Below are 21,633 nucleotides of genomic sequence, written 5' to 3' on the forward strand. Positions count from 1 at the left end.
TGAACTCTGTTCAGGATTTCGCATACCTTTTTGAATGCTTCTACGTGGTTTGTGGTGCACGTCACCTTTCCTGGTGCCGCGTCCTATTCCAATTTTCATTCGTTCGTTTTGGGTGTGTTCGTGTGGACTGTACAAGACATGTTTGTACCCATCGACAGAGGTGGGCGTGCAAGTTGATTCATCCTAGCTACCTGACTCTCATTGGAAGTTGGGGTCTTCTAAACTACAAGCACATCATCCTTCTACATTTGCACTAGTCGTCAAGCTTGCCTTGATGTGTACTCCACCATCAGTTCATCGAGCTATTGTTGTTGCGGTACTATGATTTCAAATTTGTCCAGGAATTCATCCACTGTTGTTATCCATCATATGCTAGTAGTTCCCTTGCCTCTGTTGTCACACAACCCATTGATCTAACCATCATGTTGTGATTCAACATTGTCACTTCATGCAACCGATCCTTGTAGTGCTCTACTTCTTCGTCTGAATCTGAAGTGTGGGAGATTTCATGCTCCCATGAGATTCTCCCATCTGTAGTCGGGCTCACCTGATCTTGGTCTCACGTAGTTATCTTGTAAACACAATCCAGCCCATCGTCTCTTTCATTGTCATGCATTGGTTTAGTGTAGCAGGCTCCTTTGTTTGGGTCTTGCGGGACTACTACGCATAGGGATTTTTTTTTGAATATCATCTTCCGCTTCTTCAAGTTGATGACTCCATTCATATCAGTGGTCTAGTATATTGCTAGCAACACAGGATAGGGATTGTTGTCATCAACAATCTCCATCACTTCAAAATCTGTCTGTGTGCTCACGCCTTCAATATCAACTATTACTCCTTGCAACCTCCCCATGTGAAAAATTTTCTGTTGGTTTGTTATTCGTAATTGAATAGTGGACCACTATAATGCGGGCCTGCCAATGCGTTCCCATGTTTTCTTCGGTAACACATTCATGTCCGACCCGAGATCTATAATTACCTAATCCATTTCGTATTCACCACTCTGCGTCATCAATCTCATTTCCCTACTAGTGTGGAATGCATGCCTTCCCAGTTTCCGGACTATGCACGGTTCTCCTGACCCCAGACACTTGGCGATCAACTCCTGTAGCCCTTCAACTGCCTTGTTGTCGCGCAGTAGTTTCATGCATGTATCCAGAAAGGTATTGAGCATGGAAGGATCCATTCCTGGCTCTGGTTGATCCTTAATACATGAAGTGGATGTCTTCGTGAAGCTCTTCTTAGCTTCCATGAATTTCCCTTTTGTGCGTTCTAAGTAAAACTTAGGTTCCTTTGTAGGAGCCTTGCGAACCCATGTATCTTCCCCTATGGTCACACCACTTTTGAGCATCATGTTCACATTCAGGTCGTCTTCATGTGGTTTAGACCTCATCATTTGTATATTCTAAGTCAGAGGAGGCTGGAATACCCCTTTTTCGCTCATCTGTGTGATCAACGTAGGACAATCAATCATTTCATGAACAAATTGAGAACAATACAAACAAGACATCCTCGTTGGATTGGTACAATCATGGGCATAGTGCCCTGGTCCTCCACAATTGTATCAAATTAACTATTTGTGGCCCCTTCCTAGTCTAGTTCCTCGTCCTAGACCTGGGTCCTGAAATCCACTGCATGCCATCCCCATAGCTGAGTCGAGGGCTCTCGTTTCTGTTTGCATCCTATAGGCTAGGGTATGATCCATCATTAGCTCGTAGCTACAACAAGTGCACTCATCATGGCCTACCAACCTAAAAAAATTACAAAACAACTGTTGGGGAGTTTGTGTGTACTTCTGCAACAAATGACAATTCTCTGTCGTGTGTTTTCCTCTTATCTGAAAGATCGCGTACCATAACACGGGTGTCACACTTGGCCCTGCTTGTACCTCTAGTCTCAATCACATTGGCCCCTCTCCTGCCAAGTAGTTCGCGATAATTGGACAGTGATCCTTGTCATGGCCTTGGCCTTTGCATTTTATGTACCATACTTCCTCGTGTGCCTCTAGCCACAGTGCCCTATCTTGCTTCGAACTTTGCATTTCTAGGCATATATTTTGTAGTTGCACATGGATTTGTTGAACACCCAACCCAGGGTCTTGTATCGGGGTCTCATGCAACCTCATTGTCATTTCCAACGCTTTGGCATGGGTGGAAAGTTTCTGTTGTGACAGTGTCATCCCCAAGTGCGGTGACAGGGATGCCACAAACCATGCATGATGCTGTGCATCTGTTAGCATCATATCGGCCTCATGGGTTGTACTCTCCAGCCACTGATCTAGATCAGAGGGGCTCTCACTTGGTAGCATCGCGATCTCTTTAAACCTGATGATTGACAGTGTCTCTGATTTTGGTCAGCTAAATACTCTGTTCAATGGATTTTGGATCTCTGTTATCCCTGCGTTTGGGTGGTCATTAGAGTGCTTGATATAGCATGTCAATGTGCAATTCTGTTGTGCGCTCACCAATGTAGCCTTCTTAATATTGTCATCTGTGACACCTTGCTTTTCCCATACTACTCTTACGAAAAACCATAATTGGTTTAGATGTTCATTCCCTACTCTTTTGAATACGGGTAGTTTGATCGCACTCGCCATGCTGAGCTATGGGGGTGGTGGAGGTGGAGTGGGTGGAGATGGAGGTGCGAGAGGTGAAGTTGGAGGTGGCGTGGGTGGAGGTGGTAACCGTGGAATGTGTTGCCTTAGCAAACTGATTGCACTTCTCAGAGAGACCCAAGTGAGCTCCTTCTCACTCTGTTGTGAAGTTGAAATTAAGTGACTATTTTTTAATTCTTCACTACCTTTGTAGATCCTTCTGCTCCATCTCTTCCCAAACATTAATGTATTCACATAACCCTCTTTTCACATAACAACATCTTAATCTAGGTATTCAAAGATTTAATATACTTACCTCACGGTCCCTTGAGATAATGTCGTTCTGCTTTGCATTATTCCACGACCGTGTCTACCACAAACTCATTGATAAATCCCCCTATTATCCGGTCGAGCCAATGGTCCACAGCTCACACGATCTTATCTTCTGATGCCTCTACTTTGCACACTAATTCTGGAGTCCAAATTATTGGTTGGTTGAGCCTACAGCCTCCTTGGCTATCGGCTTATCTTGCGATCCACTCATACATTTTAGAAAGAAAGGATGCAAAGAAAATCTCATGGATTTCTGTATAGACGTAGCGATCCAACCACTTTTTCTTAGATACTTGCAGAGTTCTATTCCTGTGTCACAAACTCATGAATATTCTTGTCCAACCACTCTTCAATTTCCTTCTTTGTTGGGTTCCCGACAACATAACCATTGCTGGCTACATGGGGCCTGACCCAGGTGTAGAAGTGATTTAGCCAAGAAAATCCGAGTACTACTAGCCCTTTCAGCAATAGTCCGTGGAGTGTGGGCTGAGGTCTCACCTGAATTAGTAAGGGAGGGTGCTGGGACCAAGTTTCTCCATGTTGGGGATGTCTGGTAGGGGGCGATAGGGATGTGATTTGACCTTCATGCTTACTAAGCTACATGCACCAACGAGCCTCTTGCGTCTTGTGGTACTGCTTTCGCATAGCTCTAGCTGCAGTGTCACCAGTCTTAGTTACCCAAGTCTTCCTCAATTAGGTTCTATTCAATAATTACTTGGAAGGTTTTCATACATAAGAATTCATACCAGTGTTTATTGAGTGCACTGACATAAATAGATAGATGCAATTAACACTTGACATCAAAATATAGATCCACGAAATAGATGCACAATATACCAAATCGAAATTATCTTTATTAATAATCCTTTTCAATTTTAGTTCAATACAGACCCAACTCTGCCCTATGCACTCAGTTGCAGGGGTCCGCGCACGCAGTTGTAGACTCTACTAGGCCTCTAGACACTTAGCTGCAGAGCCTCTTCCTACTACTACGACTGAATACACTTCAGATCCACTTCTATCCTCTAACCATGCCTTCACATATATCTATTCCTTGCTTGCCAAAAACTATCTTTACACTTACAGACTCGCTCTATTTATACAATCCCATGGTCCACAGACCATGGGTAGGCCGACACAACTCTACATTAAATTACATTTTTTTAGGGCGGAAAACCCTATGACTCATCCTAGTCTTTCGCACTTCGCACCTGCATTTCATGGAGTGTGTACATTACATTGACCAAAACTCAGGCTTTAAGCACCAAAACCATGCTGTGGTGGGATTTTCTACCCAACAATAGGTAACTTCTAGAATTGTTGCCATTAGATTCAACTCAAATAATTTCTATAAAGAATTTAAATAATATTCACAATCCACAACTAAGGTCGATAAAATGTACAACTAAGAAAATAACACACACTAGTAAATTTAAGGATTCAAACCATTCAAAAAAACATTTCGCAACAAAAACATTAGTTGGTGATTAAATCCAACGTCCCATAGATCAATGTGGAAATTGAATAAAGATAGAGCATTTGGAACATGTTACATTGCCAACCTGCTTAATCAACATGATCTTGTTCAAGTAACTTCACATATGCCATCTTGAGTGAAGAATACCCTACAAAAGGATCCATGTGAGTCTAGCCAGTGTCTATTCCATGTACAATAGAGACTTCCCCTCTACTATCACCTTGGGTAAAATCCCCAATATTATGGTCTTTAAGGTTACCACTTATAACAATTTAACCTGGGGGGATAGTCGCAAATTATATGTACATGCAAGTAAAGAGTAACAAAGCTCAATCCACTTCAAAGTTCCTTGGAATGGTTTATCTGAGCTTTACCCTTAAGTGACTCCCAAGAACTTTTTAGAGTCATTTTTACTATGTGTAAATCGCTCTACCATAACTAATGAAGTGGGGTTGATCACTTCACTAGGTCCGATATGATCTCGTGCTTAACTCTATTTTTAGAGGAGCTTCCGAGAGACAAACTATAATAAATGGATTTACTCCCTATCACAAGATTCTAGTGCTTGTTTACATCTTTGGAAAGTTAAATCACATGCCTATTCCAAAGCCCTACAACTTGTTCTAATGTAGGTGGAAAGAGCCCCAAAAGAATAAAAATTCTAATTAGTTTTATTAGCATTGTTTTCTTTAAAACTATTATTTATTCAATGGGTAAATCGGTGTGAAACTAATGGTGTTATAACATGACTGAAAATATTAATTCAGTTGAACATGATATTTTGATATTTTAATTTTGATGAATTCTAGCTAAAGTAAGGGGAGAGGTTATTCTTTAAAATATTAACTCCAGAATGCACCACTTCTAATTTTCCAATGCAATTCAAATCCCTAAGTGCGAAACCATGCAAGTAATCTATGCAGAAATTGCTTGAAAACCATGGAAAGTAATCTATGCAGAAATTGCTTGAAAACCATGGAAAGTAATCTATGCACAATTTTGGTTCATGTTATGAAAATTATAATTCTAACTATGCAAATGTAATCTATGCGATACAATTCTTCAAAACAAACACAAGATGATTCCAAATCGGTGAAAGAATAATAAGACTATTTTCCTTCATTAATGTAACTAAAGAACCAATCGAGTGTAAGTAATGGAAATTTAGTGAGAATTCCAAACATAAAAATTAATGACACTAAAAGGAAATTAAAAATAGCACATAATTGAACCCATCCTATCGATTCAAGGGAAAATGTTTTGCAAAATGAAAGAAAAAGTAGGAAAAAATTCTTAAGACACTAAGACAAATCTTTGTGTAATGACCAAAGGAAATAAAATTAAGAATTTATTAAAATTAAAATTCAAAACATCCAATCAAATTGAAAAAGAATTTGTAAGACTATAATGAAGGTTAAGAAATTGTAAAAACAAAAAACTGGATTTCAATCATAGAAACCCTACCTTTTTCAAAACATTTATAGGGTTGCATAAATCACTAGCTCAATTCAAGGTGCATACACACTACTGGTAAGGACTGATTGCAAAAATATGCACTTTGTTTCTAAGGATAAAATGCACAGTCGATGAAAATTTTAGAAAAAAAATAAAATAAAGGTTTCAAGCTAGAACTTTTAGTTCTTTAAGGGTCTGAAGGTATCAAGGGTCACAAAAAGGCACCCTAAAGAACTCTCATTCCCCATTATGGTAACCATTTGTTAGACAGACAAATTTCTGATGCATACAAAAGTAATCCCTAAAATTTACAACAAAACATAGTAATAAACATTAAAAGAATTGCTACATTTCCTTAGGTTATAACTAAAACATGAAACATTTAGTACATGAAGATTCACTTACCTAGAAGCAATGTGTTTGTAGAAATCCCTTCAGTTCTTTCCGCAACCATCTTTTCCTCAATGCCTTAGAGGATTTCCTAGTTCTTTCCACAACTTCTCCATGATGCTCCAATAGAGATCTACATCGATAAAGAAATTCAAAGGGATCAAAGCATCTCACATATAAAATCAAAGGTAAATGGAATCCCTAACTTAACATATAACATATAGTGGAATAAATAATCTATTATGAACCATGTGACTGATCAAGGAATCTCGTTAATAACATCAAAATTGACAAAATTAGGAAAGAACAACTACTTTATATTAAATTCGAAGGATAAAAAGATTACATACTAGTTTCCTTAATGTCAGAAGCTTGTTCCAATGATCTTCATTCCTTCCCTTGATGACAAGCTCTTCAGACCCAAAATCAGCAACATAATTTTACAAATCGAAGTCTCCCTTCTTCCTCTAGTCTTATGCTCAATATATAGGCAATAGTGGAGGTTTCCACTTCTTCTTCTCAAGGGATATGACACATAAGAGGAGGATATTAGTTCCATGAACCAAGGGAGGAGGTGCATGTATTTAGTATTTTTATGTTCCTAATATGGATAAGATTCCTCCATTAAAGCTTCTAGAACTTGATTTTTCATTTTTAATTGCGTGAATAGGATTGTGCAGTTTATAGTGGCAGATAGTGTGCAGAATTATGCAGGAAGCATTGGTGTAAACTGCACATGCACAGGTAATGGATAAGAAAACTAGGTAGATACTCAAAAATGGTTTTTGAGCAGTGCAACCAAAACTTCCTTTTGTCCGTGGTATTGTTTTACTTCAAGCCTCATATGGGATTCACTCGGGACATTCATCGGATGGTGAGAGATCCAAATAACATATATGGTGACAAAATTTAGTGTAATAGATAGCTTACTCTTTTATCCACATAAGATTTTTGTCTGTCATGTGCATATTTCAATTTTGTTATTGTTTTATTCACAATGTATTTCATTTCTCTTAGCATATATGTTCGTAATGTTAATTTATCCTCAGGCCTACTCACATTCCTAGGTGTTCTACAATTGCATCCATATAATACCGCAAAGGGACTCATTTTTAGGGAAGCATGGTAGCTATTATTGTAAGAGAAATCTACCAAACAAAGATAAATTCTCCCATTTTATTGGTTTTTGCATCACATATATTCTAAGCATATATTCAAGAACATGGTTCACACATTCATTCTATCGATCTATTTGAGGGTGGAATGTGATACTAAATGATATATAGGTACCCAACCCTATGAATAATCCATGTTAAAAGGAGAATGTAAATTTCACATCTCTATATGAAATTACTACTTTATTCATCTGATAGATTTGGAAAATTTCTCTCAAGAAAGTCCTAGAAACCTAAACTACTTTGTAAGTAAATTGTATCAGTATGAAATGTGCATCCTTGCTTAACTTATTAGCTACCACCATTATGGAATCTTTTTTCCATTTAGTTTTTGGTAAACTGGTAATAAAATCATGTCTTCTGACTTCCCACTTCCACTCAAGTATAGGAAATGGGTCCAAAAACATGGCTAGATGATGGTGTTGATCCTTTAGCAGCTACCATTCCAAACACTTTGTCAAATACTGAGCCACTTCTTTCTTCATACTTGACCAAAAGTAGTCCTTTCTCAGGGAAGTAATTAATTTTTGATAACCTGGGTAGGTGGCATAAAAGCTTTTATGATACTCACGTAGAATTACTATTTTAGACCTTGCTGATTAGGTACATAAAGTTGGTTCTTGAAAATTAACATGTTATCATTATTAATGTCATACCCTAGCTTTCTTTCATTATTGTTCTGCCATTTTACTTGTTGGCATAAAACTTGGTACTTTGGATCCCCTGAAACAACATTATTAATTTGCTCAATAAATCTAGTTTTGGCTTGAATGAATGAGATTTCATATAGAAAATGTGATTTTATACTTCAAGCATCTGTGACCCAGTTTTCCCTACCCTTTAAATGCTTAATGTCAAAATAAAACTCAGTTAGGAATGAAAAAAAAAGTGATTTTCATGCATTTAATGTTGGTTTTCAAAAATAATTGGTTAAGCTATGATGATCTGTCATCAACAAAAATATTTTCCCAACTAAATAATTCTGTCAAATATTCAGGGCATGGATCATTAGCTTTAGCTCTAAGTCATAAGTTGAGTACTTTTTTCATGTTCCTTTAATTTTTTGGATTCGTACACCACTACCCTTCCTCCATGAATCAATACTCCTTCAATACTTTCATTTATTGCATCCATGCAAACCATGAATTATTTTACAGGGTTTACAATCCACAAGAGAAGAGTGCTAGAAAGAAAGTGTTTCAGTTTCTCAAAGATTATTTGACACTATGTTTTCCATTGAAAATTATTCCCTTCCATTTGGATAGGAGTAATGGGGTACATTACTTTCAAGAGTCCTTTGATGAATCGAGGGTAGTACACTCCTAACCCCATAAAATATCTAATGTCATCTACTTTTTTAGGAACATGCCATTCCATTATAGATTTTATATTTCTGGGATCCACTATCATCCCTTCTTGGGTGATGACATGTCCTAAGTGCTAAATTTGATATTTGAAAAAATAACATTTTTTTATATTTAGCGTATAGCTAATGATCTCATAGAGTTAGTAACACAATCTGTCAATGTTTCTAGCGATCCTCCATACTTATAGAGTAAATAAGGATATCATCAATATATATAACACAAACTTATGAAGGTATTGATGAAATTTTTTTTTCATCAGAGGCATGAATGTGGGTGGGGAAATAGTAAGCCCAAAAGGAAACACAAAAAAATCATACTTTCCATAATGTGTTTAGAAGGCAATTTTATATATGTCCTCTTCATTAATTTGTACCATATGACACCCAAAACATAAATCAATATTAGATAACATTGTAGCCCTCTTTTCCTAGTCAAACAAATTGTCTATCCTTTGTAGTGGATACCTATTCTTGATAGTTAGTTTGTTTAACTTCCTGTAACCTATACAAAGTCGTAAGATACCATGATTTTTCCTCACAAAGAGCACAATATCTCCCCTAAGAGGTAAACTTGAAAACATATATTTCTTATCTTGCAGTTCTTTCAATTACATTTTAAGCTTAGTCATTTTTGGTATGCTCATCTGATAGGGTGCTTTGGACACCAAACTAGCCCATGGAATTAAATCAATGGTGAAATATGTGTCTCGCTTTGAAGGCACTCCCAGAATCTATTCCAGAAACACATCAACAAAGTTTTGTACGATAGGAAAACCATCCAAAGTTGTAGTATTTTCCTCGGAATTCATGTACCCCACCCACACAACATAAATATGACACCCTTTTCTAATGGATTTCCCTAACTCGAAGGTACTTATTGGTCTCATTTTCAGGGTCTTTTTATTCCCTCAGGTTCCTTTCTAGCCGCTTCATTGTCAAGGAAACTAATAGTTTTAGTCTTAAAATTTATAGGCAACCAATGCTTCTCAAGCCACTCCATACCGAGTAGGACATCATAAGAGCCTAAGGGTCAATTGTTTAATCTTTATCTTATAGGTTGATCAACAACCAAGGAAAGAAAATTATCTATCAAGGTTGCTACTCTCGTCTTTTCTCCTGTGGCTAGTTGCATTAACCATGGGATTTAAAAAATCTCCAGCTTGCAGATGACCAAGTTCCACTATATTAGGTGTTAAATAACTTACATTACCTCCATGGAAATAAAAATGGACACAACATGGTTAAATATTTTACCTTCGAATTCCACCATAGCTAGTTGGTATTTGACCTATTTGTATTCTAATGCAGCATTAATCTTAGGTACATTCTTTGTTATCTATCCTACTACAGACACCTTTTTGATATGAGTGACATGTTCCATTCTCTTTCAATAAAGAAAATCTTTAATATAGGGGTGACAGTAGTGCCTCCTATCCATTACGCCTCACGCAAAAAGCGGGTCATAGGAGGGGGACAACCCACCCTATCGGGGTGCCCCCTAAATGGCTTTCTGCCCTGATAAATTTCATTTGGACCCTATATTAGGTGGGCAAACCTAACTATGGCTTTGTGCATGGGTTTTGCACATGGTTTCGGGCATGATGGTTTTCTACCCATGGTATTTTGTATATCCGATCAGTGAACTATGTTTATGTTCTACTTGAGGATTAATGGATTGGGGTTTATGAATGCTTCGACATGTATATATATTTATTGTAACATTGAATGGAACATAATGAAAAATCAATCTATTTTTCCTAGTTTTGCGATCTAGGGGAAATATCTTTGTATATTTTTTATATTTTGGTCATCGTTTATTTTCTATTTTTTAGAATTAGTCTACATGTAATTTTTGTACATGGTTAAAACCTAAATTTGGTATCAAAGTTGTTTCACTTCAAAGGGATACCTTTGTTGTTGAGGGGTTTTGCTGGGGCCTGTGGTAGACATTGTTTAGTTGGAGATCTAGGGAATCAATTCTCAAGGTGAAATAAGATGGCAAGAAGTGGAAAGCTATAGATTGATAAATATAATCATCAAATTTTTGAGTTGTGGAAACTCAAGGTGGATTATCTGGTGGTGGATAAAGATCAGTGGATTGTGGTAGATCTAGGTACTAAATGAGCAAAAATGTCAAATGAAGACAAGACAACATTGGATTAGAAAGCAAAGAGCATAATATGATTATGTATCTCAGATCCACTATTGTTGAATGTATCAAGTGAAGCTACGATAAATGATTTGTGTGACAAGTGAGGGACTTCGTACCAATATATGTCTTTGGTGAACGAAATATTCCTATAGAAAAAGATGTATGACTTGAGGATGAAGGATGGGAAAACCTTTAATATTGTGGTACACTAGTTATCTTTTGATATTAAAATTTCATATGAAGATAAGTGCATTAGTTTCTTGTTTTTTCTATTAGATTCGTGGGATAGTTTGTTTGTTGCAATAGGTAGCAATACAAATACCTTGAAGTTTGATGAAATAGTCTCATCGTTGCTATCGAATAAGATGAGACAAAAAAATTTGGAGGGACAGAATGGAAATTCCTTGTTTGTATGAGGACGATCCCAAAATAGAGATAAAAGTAAGTCCTTGAGTGGGAGATCTAAATCTAGAGGGAGATGTAAATCTCTAGGAAATCCTGTAAAGGTGTGTCGAAAAAGTAGAAAGGAAGGGTACTTCAAAAATGATTGTAAATCTAAGGCTCTTGAGAAAGGAAAGGAATCTAATGATGCTCCTTCTATATAGGCAAAAACCATCTCAGATGAAGGTGAGGATGTCTACTTGGCTTCTTCTTCAAGCACACATGTATATCACGATGCATGGTTGATTGATTTGGGTGCATCCTTTTACTTCACTCCCAATAGGGAGTGGTTCCAAACATATGATAAATATGATGGTGTTCATGTCTTCTTAAGAGATGAAAAGAATGATAGAATTGTCAGACACAGAAAATTCAAGCTAAAGTCATAAGGTGGAAGGATTAGAATAATTATGTGTGTTCTGCATATTCCTTCATTGGCCAAAAATATGACTTATGTGAGCAAGATGGATGACGCAAGTGTAAAAACAGTGTTTGAGAAAGATACTTGCAATATGGTTCACTGGTATTGATGCAGGGAGTTCATATTGGAAGTATGTAAAATATTTTGGGTGGTATTGTTATTTATGGGTGCAACAATTATGTTGTTCCTAAAAGTGGAACAAAAAATCTTATGGTCTCTGGAGAAAATACCATGCTATGGCATCAAAGGATTAGACGTATTGGAGAGAAGGGCCTTCGAATACTTCATTGTAATGGTATCATGGAAGGTATGCCAAAATTCTCTCTCACTTTTTATTTATGTGAACATTGTGTATATGGGAAGCAGAATCCGGTGAGTTTCCCCTATGGTGCTAAGAGGTGGAAAGGGATATTAGAGCTTGTGAAAAATAATGTGTTTGGACCTATATCGGTTCCATCACTAGGTAATTATTTGTACTATGTATCATTTGTAGATGACTTCTCAAGGAATACATCGATATTTTTTCCTGATGAAGAAATCTAAAGTCTTTGACAGGTTTAAAGAATTTAAGGTTTAAAGAACCAAGTTGGATAGTAAATCTAAAAGGTGCATCTTTATTGTGTATAACGATGGTTTAAAAGGTTAAAATCTTTGGAACCCAGAAACAAAGAAGATTGTGTACAATCGAGATTTGGTGTTTAGAGAGGTGAAAGAAGTTATTAAACATGAATTCCTAGCAAAGGAACGTGAGAAGATAGAGTTTGAGCTAAGGGAGGAAGAATCAGACTCTACAGTAGAACAAGAATCAGAAGATGAAGAGCGACAAACTTCAGCTATGAGAAGATCAATTCAAGAAAGAAGGAAGTCGGAAAGGTATAATCTATTATTAGAAATGTATTTCGGAATAATGATATCTTGATTTTTGAGTCAACATTTCAAACCATCTATTTTGGTTCATCCTCAGGACAAGGATGAAATATAAGATGAGTTGTTAGGTATAAAGAGCAGAAGTGCCTCAGGTACCAGAAGTAGCCATTGGAAATCTAGTTAATAAATTAAATAATTTTAGTTTTAAGATGAATGTTAATGTATATTTAGCCCACGGGGGTTTGGATTGACGGTGAATGGGTGCGCTGTTAAGGCACTCCTTGCGATAGGTCACCAGTTCAAATCTCCCGTGGGTACGTAGGTTAGTATTAATATAGAAAAAAAAATGTTAATGTATATTTAGGTCAAAATACTATTCAAATCAGTTAGGAAATTATATTAATTAAATAAATAATAATGCTACTTTTAAAGGACAAGGAAAACCAATTAAAGAAAAAAGGTATAAATTTAATAATAAATTAGTAATTTATATATTACATAAGGGTAAATAAAAATGAATAATAGACTTTAAAAATAAATAATAAAAATTAAATAAAAATAAAAATAAAAAATGAAAAATTATGAATAACCAAAACCAAAAACACGACTAGAAAATAATAATAAAAATAGATTTTATAAAGCGATAAGTCAAGGTGAAAGGAAAGTTAAAAAAAAAAGAAAAAAGAAAAACCTAATCAATATATGATTAAGGGACATGCCTTAATAAATAAAATAAATTAAATTAAAATAAGGAACATAGAAGAGCTACAAAAAAGAAAAGAGTAAAATAATGGAAAGCATCAATAAAAATAACCAAAAGTATGAAAAAACATGAAAACAAAAACAAAAAGGAATAATAAAATTATATTAAAATCCGAGAAGTGAAGATGAAAGGGTAGGAATCCATCTCCAACTTAGTTTACAGCCATCATCCCTATTGAGATTTCTCACATGATTTTGAATTTCAATGGCCTTCCATATCTTCCTATGGTGAAAGTGATCAACCCTACCAATGACCTAGAAGTCCTCAATACAAGCATGGTGTGTAGGTATAGTCCATCTATATTCTATTCAAATTTTTCTTTATCTATTACTCATGACGATCCCAGAACTTTCAGCGGGCAGTAGATTGAGAGGATGGAAAACTCTAGAAAGAGGCCATGGTTGATGAAATTGCATTTTTAAACAAAAATTAGGCTTGATATATGGTGGAGTTGTTGGTTGGAAGGAAATCCATGGAAGCAAATGAGTGTTTAAGAAGAATATGAATGCATAAGGCAAGTTGGAGAAATACAAAGCTTGGTTGGTAGAAACAGGTTATTCCCACATGTTTGGAATTGATTTTGGTGATATTTTTTCTCATGTTTCCAAGGTATCTTCTATTAAATTATTTTTATCTATTACTTCTTATTTTGAATAGGAGGGAGAATAGATGGATATGAAGACACCATTTCTTCATGGCGATATGGAAGAAGAGATCTACATGAAGAAACTTGAAGGCTTTGTGGTGAAGGGAATCAAAGAACTGGTATGCAAGTTAATAAATTATTTTTATGGGTTAAAACAATAACTAAGGATGTGATATTAGAAATTTGATACATATATGTAGGGACTTGCCTTCACCAGAAGAAAAGAGGATGACTATGTGCATTCTAAATTAATTGGTGACCGTGATATTTATCTAGTATTGTATATGGATGATATGTTGCTGAATAGAAATGAAAAAGAAATTAGCTATGATTTGAAGACCCAATTGGTCTCCAAATTTGACATGAAGGATCTTGGTGCTCCAAACTGTATTTTGGGCATCGAAATTAAATGAGATCTGGCAAAGGGGAATCTCTAGTTAAACCAAAGGAAGTATGTTGAGACAATACTGTAGAGGTTTAATATGAAGTATAATAAACAGTGAAGGTCCCTTTTCCTGTAGCTATAAGATTATTTGTTGAAAAGTGTCCCAAGACAGAGGAAGAGAAAGAGGACATGTCTCATGTTAGATATGCAAGTGTAGTCAGTAGCCTAATGTATGCAATTTTTGGTATTAGACCACACATTTCACATGCAATGGGATTAGTGAGAAGCCTTATATCAAAACTAGGGAAAGAGCATTGGAAAACAGTGAAATAGGTTTTCAGGTATTTGCGTGGCACTAGTGATTATGGTTAGTGCTACCAATGAAGGTGAGGATTGGACAAAGTTTTGGACATTTTTGGCTTTGTTGATGCAGACTAGGCTGGAGACCTGGATCATAGAAGACCTATAAGTGGGTATGTGTTTAACCTATTTGGAGGTGCAATTAGTTGGATGAGGAAGAGACAATATTTAGTGATGATTTTAAATAAACAGGTATAATATATGGAAAAGAACCCTTCTTATCATTCAAAGACAAAGCACATTGATGTTCAACATCACTTTGTGAGGGATATGTTTGAGGAAAAAAAGGTGTTGATGATAAAGGTGGAGACTTTAAATAATGTTGCAAATGCATTGATGAAGTCTGTGAGCACTGAGAAGTTTTCTTGATGTAGAGAAAAAATGGGCATTCCAAAGCTCGACCAACGAATCAATTGTCCTATGACCCCCATGTCGAAAATAAGGAAACAAGTGGGAGAAGGTTGATTGTGTGTTATATTCTTTCCACGACTAGTTGCATGTGTGGGCGAGGGGGGGAGGGGCGCTTAGAGGAGGGGTACTGCTCCCCCTGTCAGGGGGTTTCAATGGGGCAGTAGCCCCCCTGCAGGGGATCAAGGTTAGTGCCCTGGGAGAATATTTTAGCACCCTATATTGGGTGGGTGGACCTAACTATGTTTTTTTGCATGGGCTTTCACATGGTTTTGGGCATGAGGGCTTTCTACCAATGGTATTTTGTAGATCCAATCGAGGAAACTATTGTTATGTTCTAATCTAGTGTTAATGGATAAGGTTTTATGAATGCTTTGACATGTATATATATACAGATATATATTGAAAGGAACATAATGAAAAATCAATTTGGTAGTCCTGGTTTTGGGATCGAGGGGAAATCTCTATGTATAATTTTTTTATATTCTCGTCATTGTTTATTTTTTATTTTTTAGAATTCATTTGTAGGTAGTTACGGTACATGGTTAAAACCTTCATTTTGTAGGTTGTCCAAATTTAGTTGATTTTTTTTTTTTTGTTTTATCTTCATTTTGTATTTTAAGTCTTTGTTGATTTCTATCGATATTTTTCTGTTGGTTCATATATGGGTTTTTGGTGCCGATTCATTTTCTGCTTTTAACACTCTAAGGGTGTTTTTGTCATTTCATATCCATCCATTTTCTTGTATTTTATCCCTTTTTCTGCATATTTTGGTAACAAATTCACACTGTACATATTACTTTCTCTGCTCTCTTAGGATTGTCGAATTATAGTCATTCTTTCATGAATGTTGGTAAACTCCTTATAAATCTACACACTTTCACCTTTTCTTCATGTATGTAGTGGATGTACCTCCTAAAGAGTTAAACCTAGTCACATATTCATCCATATTCAATTTGCCTAGCTTAAGGTCATGTAACTCCTTAGCCTTGTCGTCATAGAAATGTTCAGTCAAGTTTTTATTTCTGAAATGTTGTTGGAATTTGCCCCAAGTAATTCCTTGCTCATCCACTGCTTGGACTTTTTTAACTTCTTCACACCACAACATTTATGTTCCTTGTAGATGATAAATTTCCAATCGGACTTTCAATTGTAATTTTGTTCATAGTTTTTGAAATACTTATTAATGTTGACACGCCAGGCTTCAACAACTTCTTCAGTTTCGCCATCAAAAGTTGGGGATTTGATTTTCTTAAACTCCCCTTGCAAATCTAATTCCTCACTCTTTATTCCTTTATGAACTCTATCATGGGATTTGTTTCCTAAATCATTCTTCTAAGATTATGATCTTCGTCCTCTTTCTAATTCCTGAGTGTTACTTTTCAATGGGGTATTATTTTCCCATTGTCAATGGGACCCTTCCCAATTTCCATTATCAACAGTTGGAGTTGAATTTCTCTGATTCTATTTACTGGTTAAATTTTTTATAATACTTTCTTGATCTTGCTTTAAATGCTCATTACCAATCCTTAATATTTCCACCTCTTCTTTTAGGTGTTGTACCATATCCATTAACAGATTCATGGGGTTCTAGGATTCCTCTCCCAACTGGACACACATTTTTGTGTTTCATCTTTATAGTGGAATTGAAAAAGAATTAATAGGGGTTATGGTAGTAGTTGCAGTCATTCTACCACCACCTCTCCTAATTTATTCGTCTGTGAAAAAAAATCAAAAAATCAACATGATTCCTTTATGCTACCCATTAGTGTAGTAACCCTGCTTTGATACCACTTGTATTGTACCCTCTACCCATATTTTTTTAATGAATAGTAAGAATTCATTTATATGTAAATTAATTACTAGCTTCGAGGTAATGGTTCGGTTTACTTATATATGGGGTTCCCGTTATGGTTGAACTTACATAAAAAAATTATCTTAAAAACTAAAAATTACCTCACATACAACATATTGTTCTTTTTCATTAATAATTCCTTGATGATATTTCTGGGTCGCAAGTTCATGTTTCATTAATCTATGTACTTGATGTTCCTTAATACACACCAATTTACTGTCAAATGATAGATGGAATATGTAGACCTCGATATTCATGACTGCACGATTGACGACCCTAAGAATCTAGGTTTAACATCTATGGCTAAGCTTGTAATGGGTTGTTTCAGTAACTACTCCCTTCTCTCTAGATGTGGTTGAGTCCCATTCTCATCATTTTTAAATTCATGGAGCCTCTACAACTCCTGTGATGAGCATATTTCTCTCGGAATGACCGTTGGGTTGTTTCTCTCATGGACAAGTAAATTTTCTCTCATTTATTTGTCTGAAAACAGGTTGTAAGATTTCTATTTGGGTATTGAATTTTTTCTGAAAGCTTGCTAGAGTTACTCATAAAAACAACTTTGGGTTTTTTTTCCTATGGTTGCTTCATTGCCTTTTGCATAAAAACAAACTTGTTTCTATCTCCAGTAGACTTATGTTGAACCCACTAAAATAGACAACATTTCCTATAGGACAAAAGATTCTCGACGTCGACCTTGCTGCTCACATAATCTTGTGAAAATAATTTGTTTGAAATTGGTAACTAGAACGAGTTTCTAGGTTTGTTCAGTAAGGAGTGAGGGTTTTAGGAGTGTACCCTTTTGAGAAAGAACATGGGTTACATAATGGGTAACCCCCCTTTTTTATTCATTTACCTTATCCTATGCATTTCATTATTTTTTTAAGTTAATAACCCCTCTTCCAAAGCTTCTCCATAGGTGAATTGCATTGGCGGACAAGATGCCCTTATTCAAGGTTTTGGTTCGTATATGCTGGATTTATGGTTGACTCACCTCTCCAAGTGCATGTTATCCTCGACATGTTGTCTTGCTGGGAATTCTAACCTTACCCATTATCAATTTTCTATGGTCAAATAGGGTTGTCCTATAACACCTCCTATCAAATTCTTTTCAATATATCAAGGGCCTTTGGCAGCCATGAAAATGTAAAGGGTTAATATGCCTTTGGTACCCATGAAATATATTATAACTTTTCTAACAACAATGTGTAAACTAAGTTTTTTCCTCAATATATGTTTACTCGGTGGTATACATATAGTTAGATACTCTGCATTATGGTAATTTTAAGAATTTCTTTTGTTTGTTACTCTCATGGTATTTTCTTTAGCAAATCTGGTGAAAATATAGTCTCAACATTTATAGACCCCCATTGAATGAAGAGTTATATGTATATTCTTCGATGTATGGACGATTTATTTTCTTTTCATATTTCTACGATACTTCTAAATGATTTTCAATTGACTTGGTTACATACTGGTATAGCATTAACAAATTGTTAAATTTACTTTTTCTTGTACTTTCATAACGGTCTGTTGTTGATAAATTTTTGCACCCAAAATTGTTTATTGAAAATATAATTTGCGATTCGGTCAATTTGTTTTCGTTTTCTTGTATTTCCAGTTGTATGCTTATTTTATAGGCCATGTGACTATTTCAGGCTATTAGAACTCCTCACTTGGCCCTGGGTTAACTCTAAGCCTTAGCATTTTACACCCTCGTCAAGTCTCATTCTCTGTGGTGGATAATTATTAAAGATAACATCTCATACACAATCTCCTTTTCTTTTCACTCTATATGAACTTTAATCACATCTAGTATTATTTAATTAGATACGTTTGTAAAACTAAAGGGACTAAGTCTAGGTTGTCGAGACCTTTGGCTTGGCCTAAACTCTAACCCAAAAATCGTAATGAAAGTGAAACAAGGAGAGTATAATCTTTTAAACAAAATCACACTTTTTTCTTTTGCACATATTTTCCTTTCATTGTTCATAATGAAACCATTCACATATCTATTTAGAAAACTCATTCATAAACAAAGGATAGATGATCTCCTATTTAGTAAGAAAAGTTTCATGGTTACTTATTTGTTGCTTCATTTATAATGTTTATCAGTTGAGCCACAAAGCACAAGAAGGAAATGCTCCGCCCAATCTATGAGACCAACACAACTACATCTCCCCTCTAGCCAGATCCACACCCAGTAGTTCTGGAACCAATTTCTAGACATTGCATAAGACTATTTGGTCCCATCCATCCTTAGCCCAATTTTATGAATTCTAACATCGGGTTCTCCTTAGAATTTCAGTGATTGCACCAGCTCAAAAATACCCTTTGTGTCCATGTCATTCATTCATAGTCTTCTCCTTCCATTAGGTAGCCTCCTTAGGGCTCCACCTTTTATGAGAAATCTTTCATTCACAAGAGAATTTTGGGCAGGTAACCGCCTTGCCCATAATTGTTCCAAGTACTTGGGCTATGGGCTCTCTATGCATAGCTTTTCCATGTCATTCAAGGCTAGCTTCATAAACTCTATCTATATTTAGATATTAAATCAATATATGTCTAATATTCATGAGGCCTTCACCTGGCCCACAACTGAGTAAAATTTTTCCAAAATAAATATTTACAAGTTTTATGATGGGATATTACAATTTTGTTTTTGTTTTTTTTTTTTTTTTTGAACGGAGACAAAATATTTAACTAGATATTACAACATCTACAAAATACTCACTGGATAGTTCCCTAGATAGTGCCTTTTAATGCAAAAATCTAAGATAAAATTATAATTTAGTTTTATATATACAACCAAAGTGAAATATATTACAAAATAGGTATTTTAAATTTATAATTGATTGATGTCTATTGGAATTTACTAACTCTTTAATTTATATGTCTCCACAATTATATTAGCATTTTATAAAAAAATTATTCGAATATATTTTACTAAAAAATAATTATTCAAATATTCCATTTTTATTGCTTAAATCAAATAAACATAATATATAAAATTTACACAAATATAAAAACCATACATATTTCTAAATAATCCATAAATTGCACACTTCTCCCTTATCCTTGTCATCAATTTTACATACACAACTTCTTCCCCTCATATAACCCCTCCTATAAATAAACATGTGAAGTACCATTTCTCTTCCTTCCCTTCACCTTTACTCTATATATATATACAAAAAAAGCATGGTTTTCGCCCTCCCCTCACATGTCCAACATCTACACGCATATCCATGTTCTTTATTTTGTAATGTTTGATTATCTATGATGTAGATTGAAGAACGGTATTTAGAAAGGGGTTGCAAAAACATAGATTGTCCAGGGTTCGTGTTAGCACCTGGTGCTCCCATGTATTTAGGTGGCCCCATCTCCGATGCTTCCGCATATAATGGAAAACAAGTTCACATCACTGTAAAAATTATCAAAGTGAGTAACCTCTCTGGTTGTAAGAGATACATTTCTATTTTCATATATTTATCTTTTATATCTTAGTTTTTATGGAGATTTGATTTGGTAATTTTATTATATGTATATAGGAGGATCTTCCAGCAGGGGGAAATATCAAATTAGTCGGTCCAACATGGTCTTTATATGTAAACGATCAGCTTTTGGGCTACTGGCCTCGTTCATTGTTTGACACTCTTAAGTGGTTTGCCACTAGAGTACAATTTGGAGGTAAAATTGGTGTTAAATATGAAACAAAAGGTTCACTGTTTAGTAAAACAGAAATGGGGAGTGGATATTTCCCATACCAAGGTTTTGGTCGTAGTGCATATGTAGGCGACATAAAAATGGCCGATCGTCATGGAAAGACAATTGTTGCTAATGTAAGCGAATATGTATATGCAAAAAATTGTTATGATGTGTCAGATGTGACTGATGATGCTACAATTGGTAAAAATTTCTACTTCGGAGGACCCGGAGGAAATAAACCTGAGTGTGTTTTCCAATAGATATTTCGACATTACATTTCTACTTATTAATAATTCTTTATGGATTTTGAGAACATGCCTAGTTTAATATCATACACGTACTCTTTATTAGTAAATTCTATGCACATTTTAATATTGTAGTGTTTGATTATTTCAATTTTAATAAAATAAATTTTATATATATATATATATATATATATATTTTTTATAAATTAAATAAGTATTATATAATATTTTATTTTTGAATAAAATAATAATATTGATTATGAGAACGTGTGAGTAGGGAGTATATAAATCATTTTTCACTACGCACTACAAATCAATGTAATCCATTTAAAAAAATGGATTTTGTTATACTTTATTATAATGTTATGTGAAAGTTAATGGATTTTGTTATATTTTATTATAATGTTATGTTATGCTAAAGGTAATATTTATCAAAATATTGTAAATAAAATAATTGGATCAATGGAAAGGACTAATTACTTGTGGTTAGATGTGAAAAGTAATCTAAATAAATAAATGTCTTTATTACAAAAATACAAAAAAAAAAAAAACACGTGGTCTACTACAAGTGGGTCACAATTTATGTAACAAAT

General features: G+C 35.1%; 1 protein-coding gene across 1 annotated transcript in view; it reads left to right on the forward strand.

Annotated features, from left to right (window-relative positions):
* LOC149224646 (protein neprosin-like) overlaps positions 1-21,055 on the forward strand; it is a 34,113-nt gene extending 13,058 nt beyond the window's left edge. The window contains exons 2-3 of the mRNA XM_089388238.1: positions 20,376-20,528; positions 20,639-21,055. Coding sequence (XP_089244364.1) covers positions 20,376-20,528; positions 20,639-21,055 — 570 coding nt within the window. The remainder of the gene's footprint in view (positions 1-20,375; positions 20,529-20,638) is intronic.
* Positions 21,056-21,633: the final 578 nt, after the last annotated feature.

This window comes from Pinus tabuliformis, chromosome Q, assembly GCF_031772625.1.
Source record: "Pinus tabuliformis cultivar Carrire ecotype Pingquan chromosome Q, CPIR1, whole genome shotgun sequence".
Classification (NCBI taxonomy): domain Eukaryota; kingdom Viridiplantae; phylum Streptophyta; class Pinopsida; order Pinales; family Pinaceae; genus Pinus; species Pinus tabuliformis.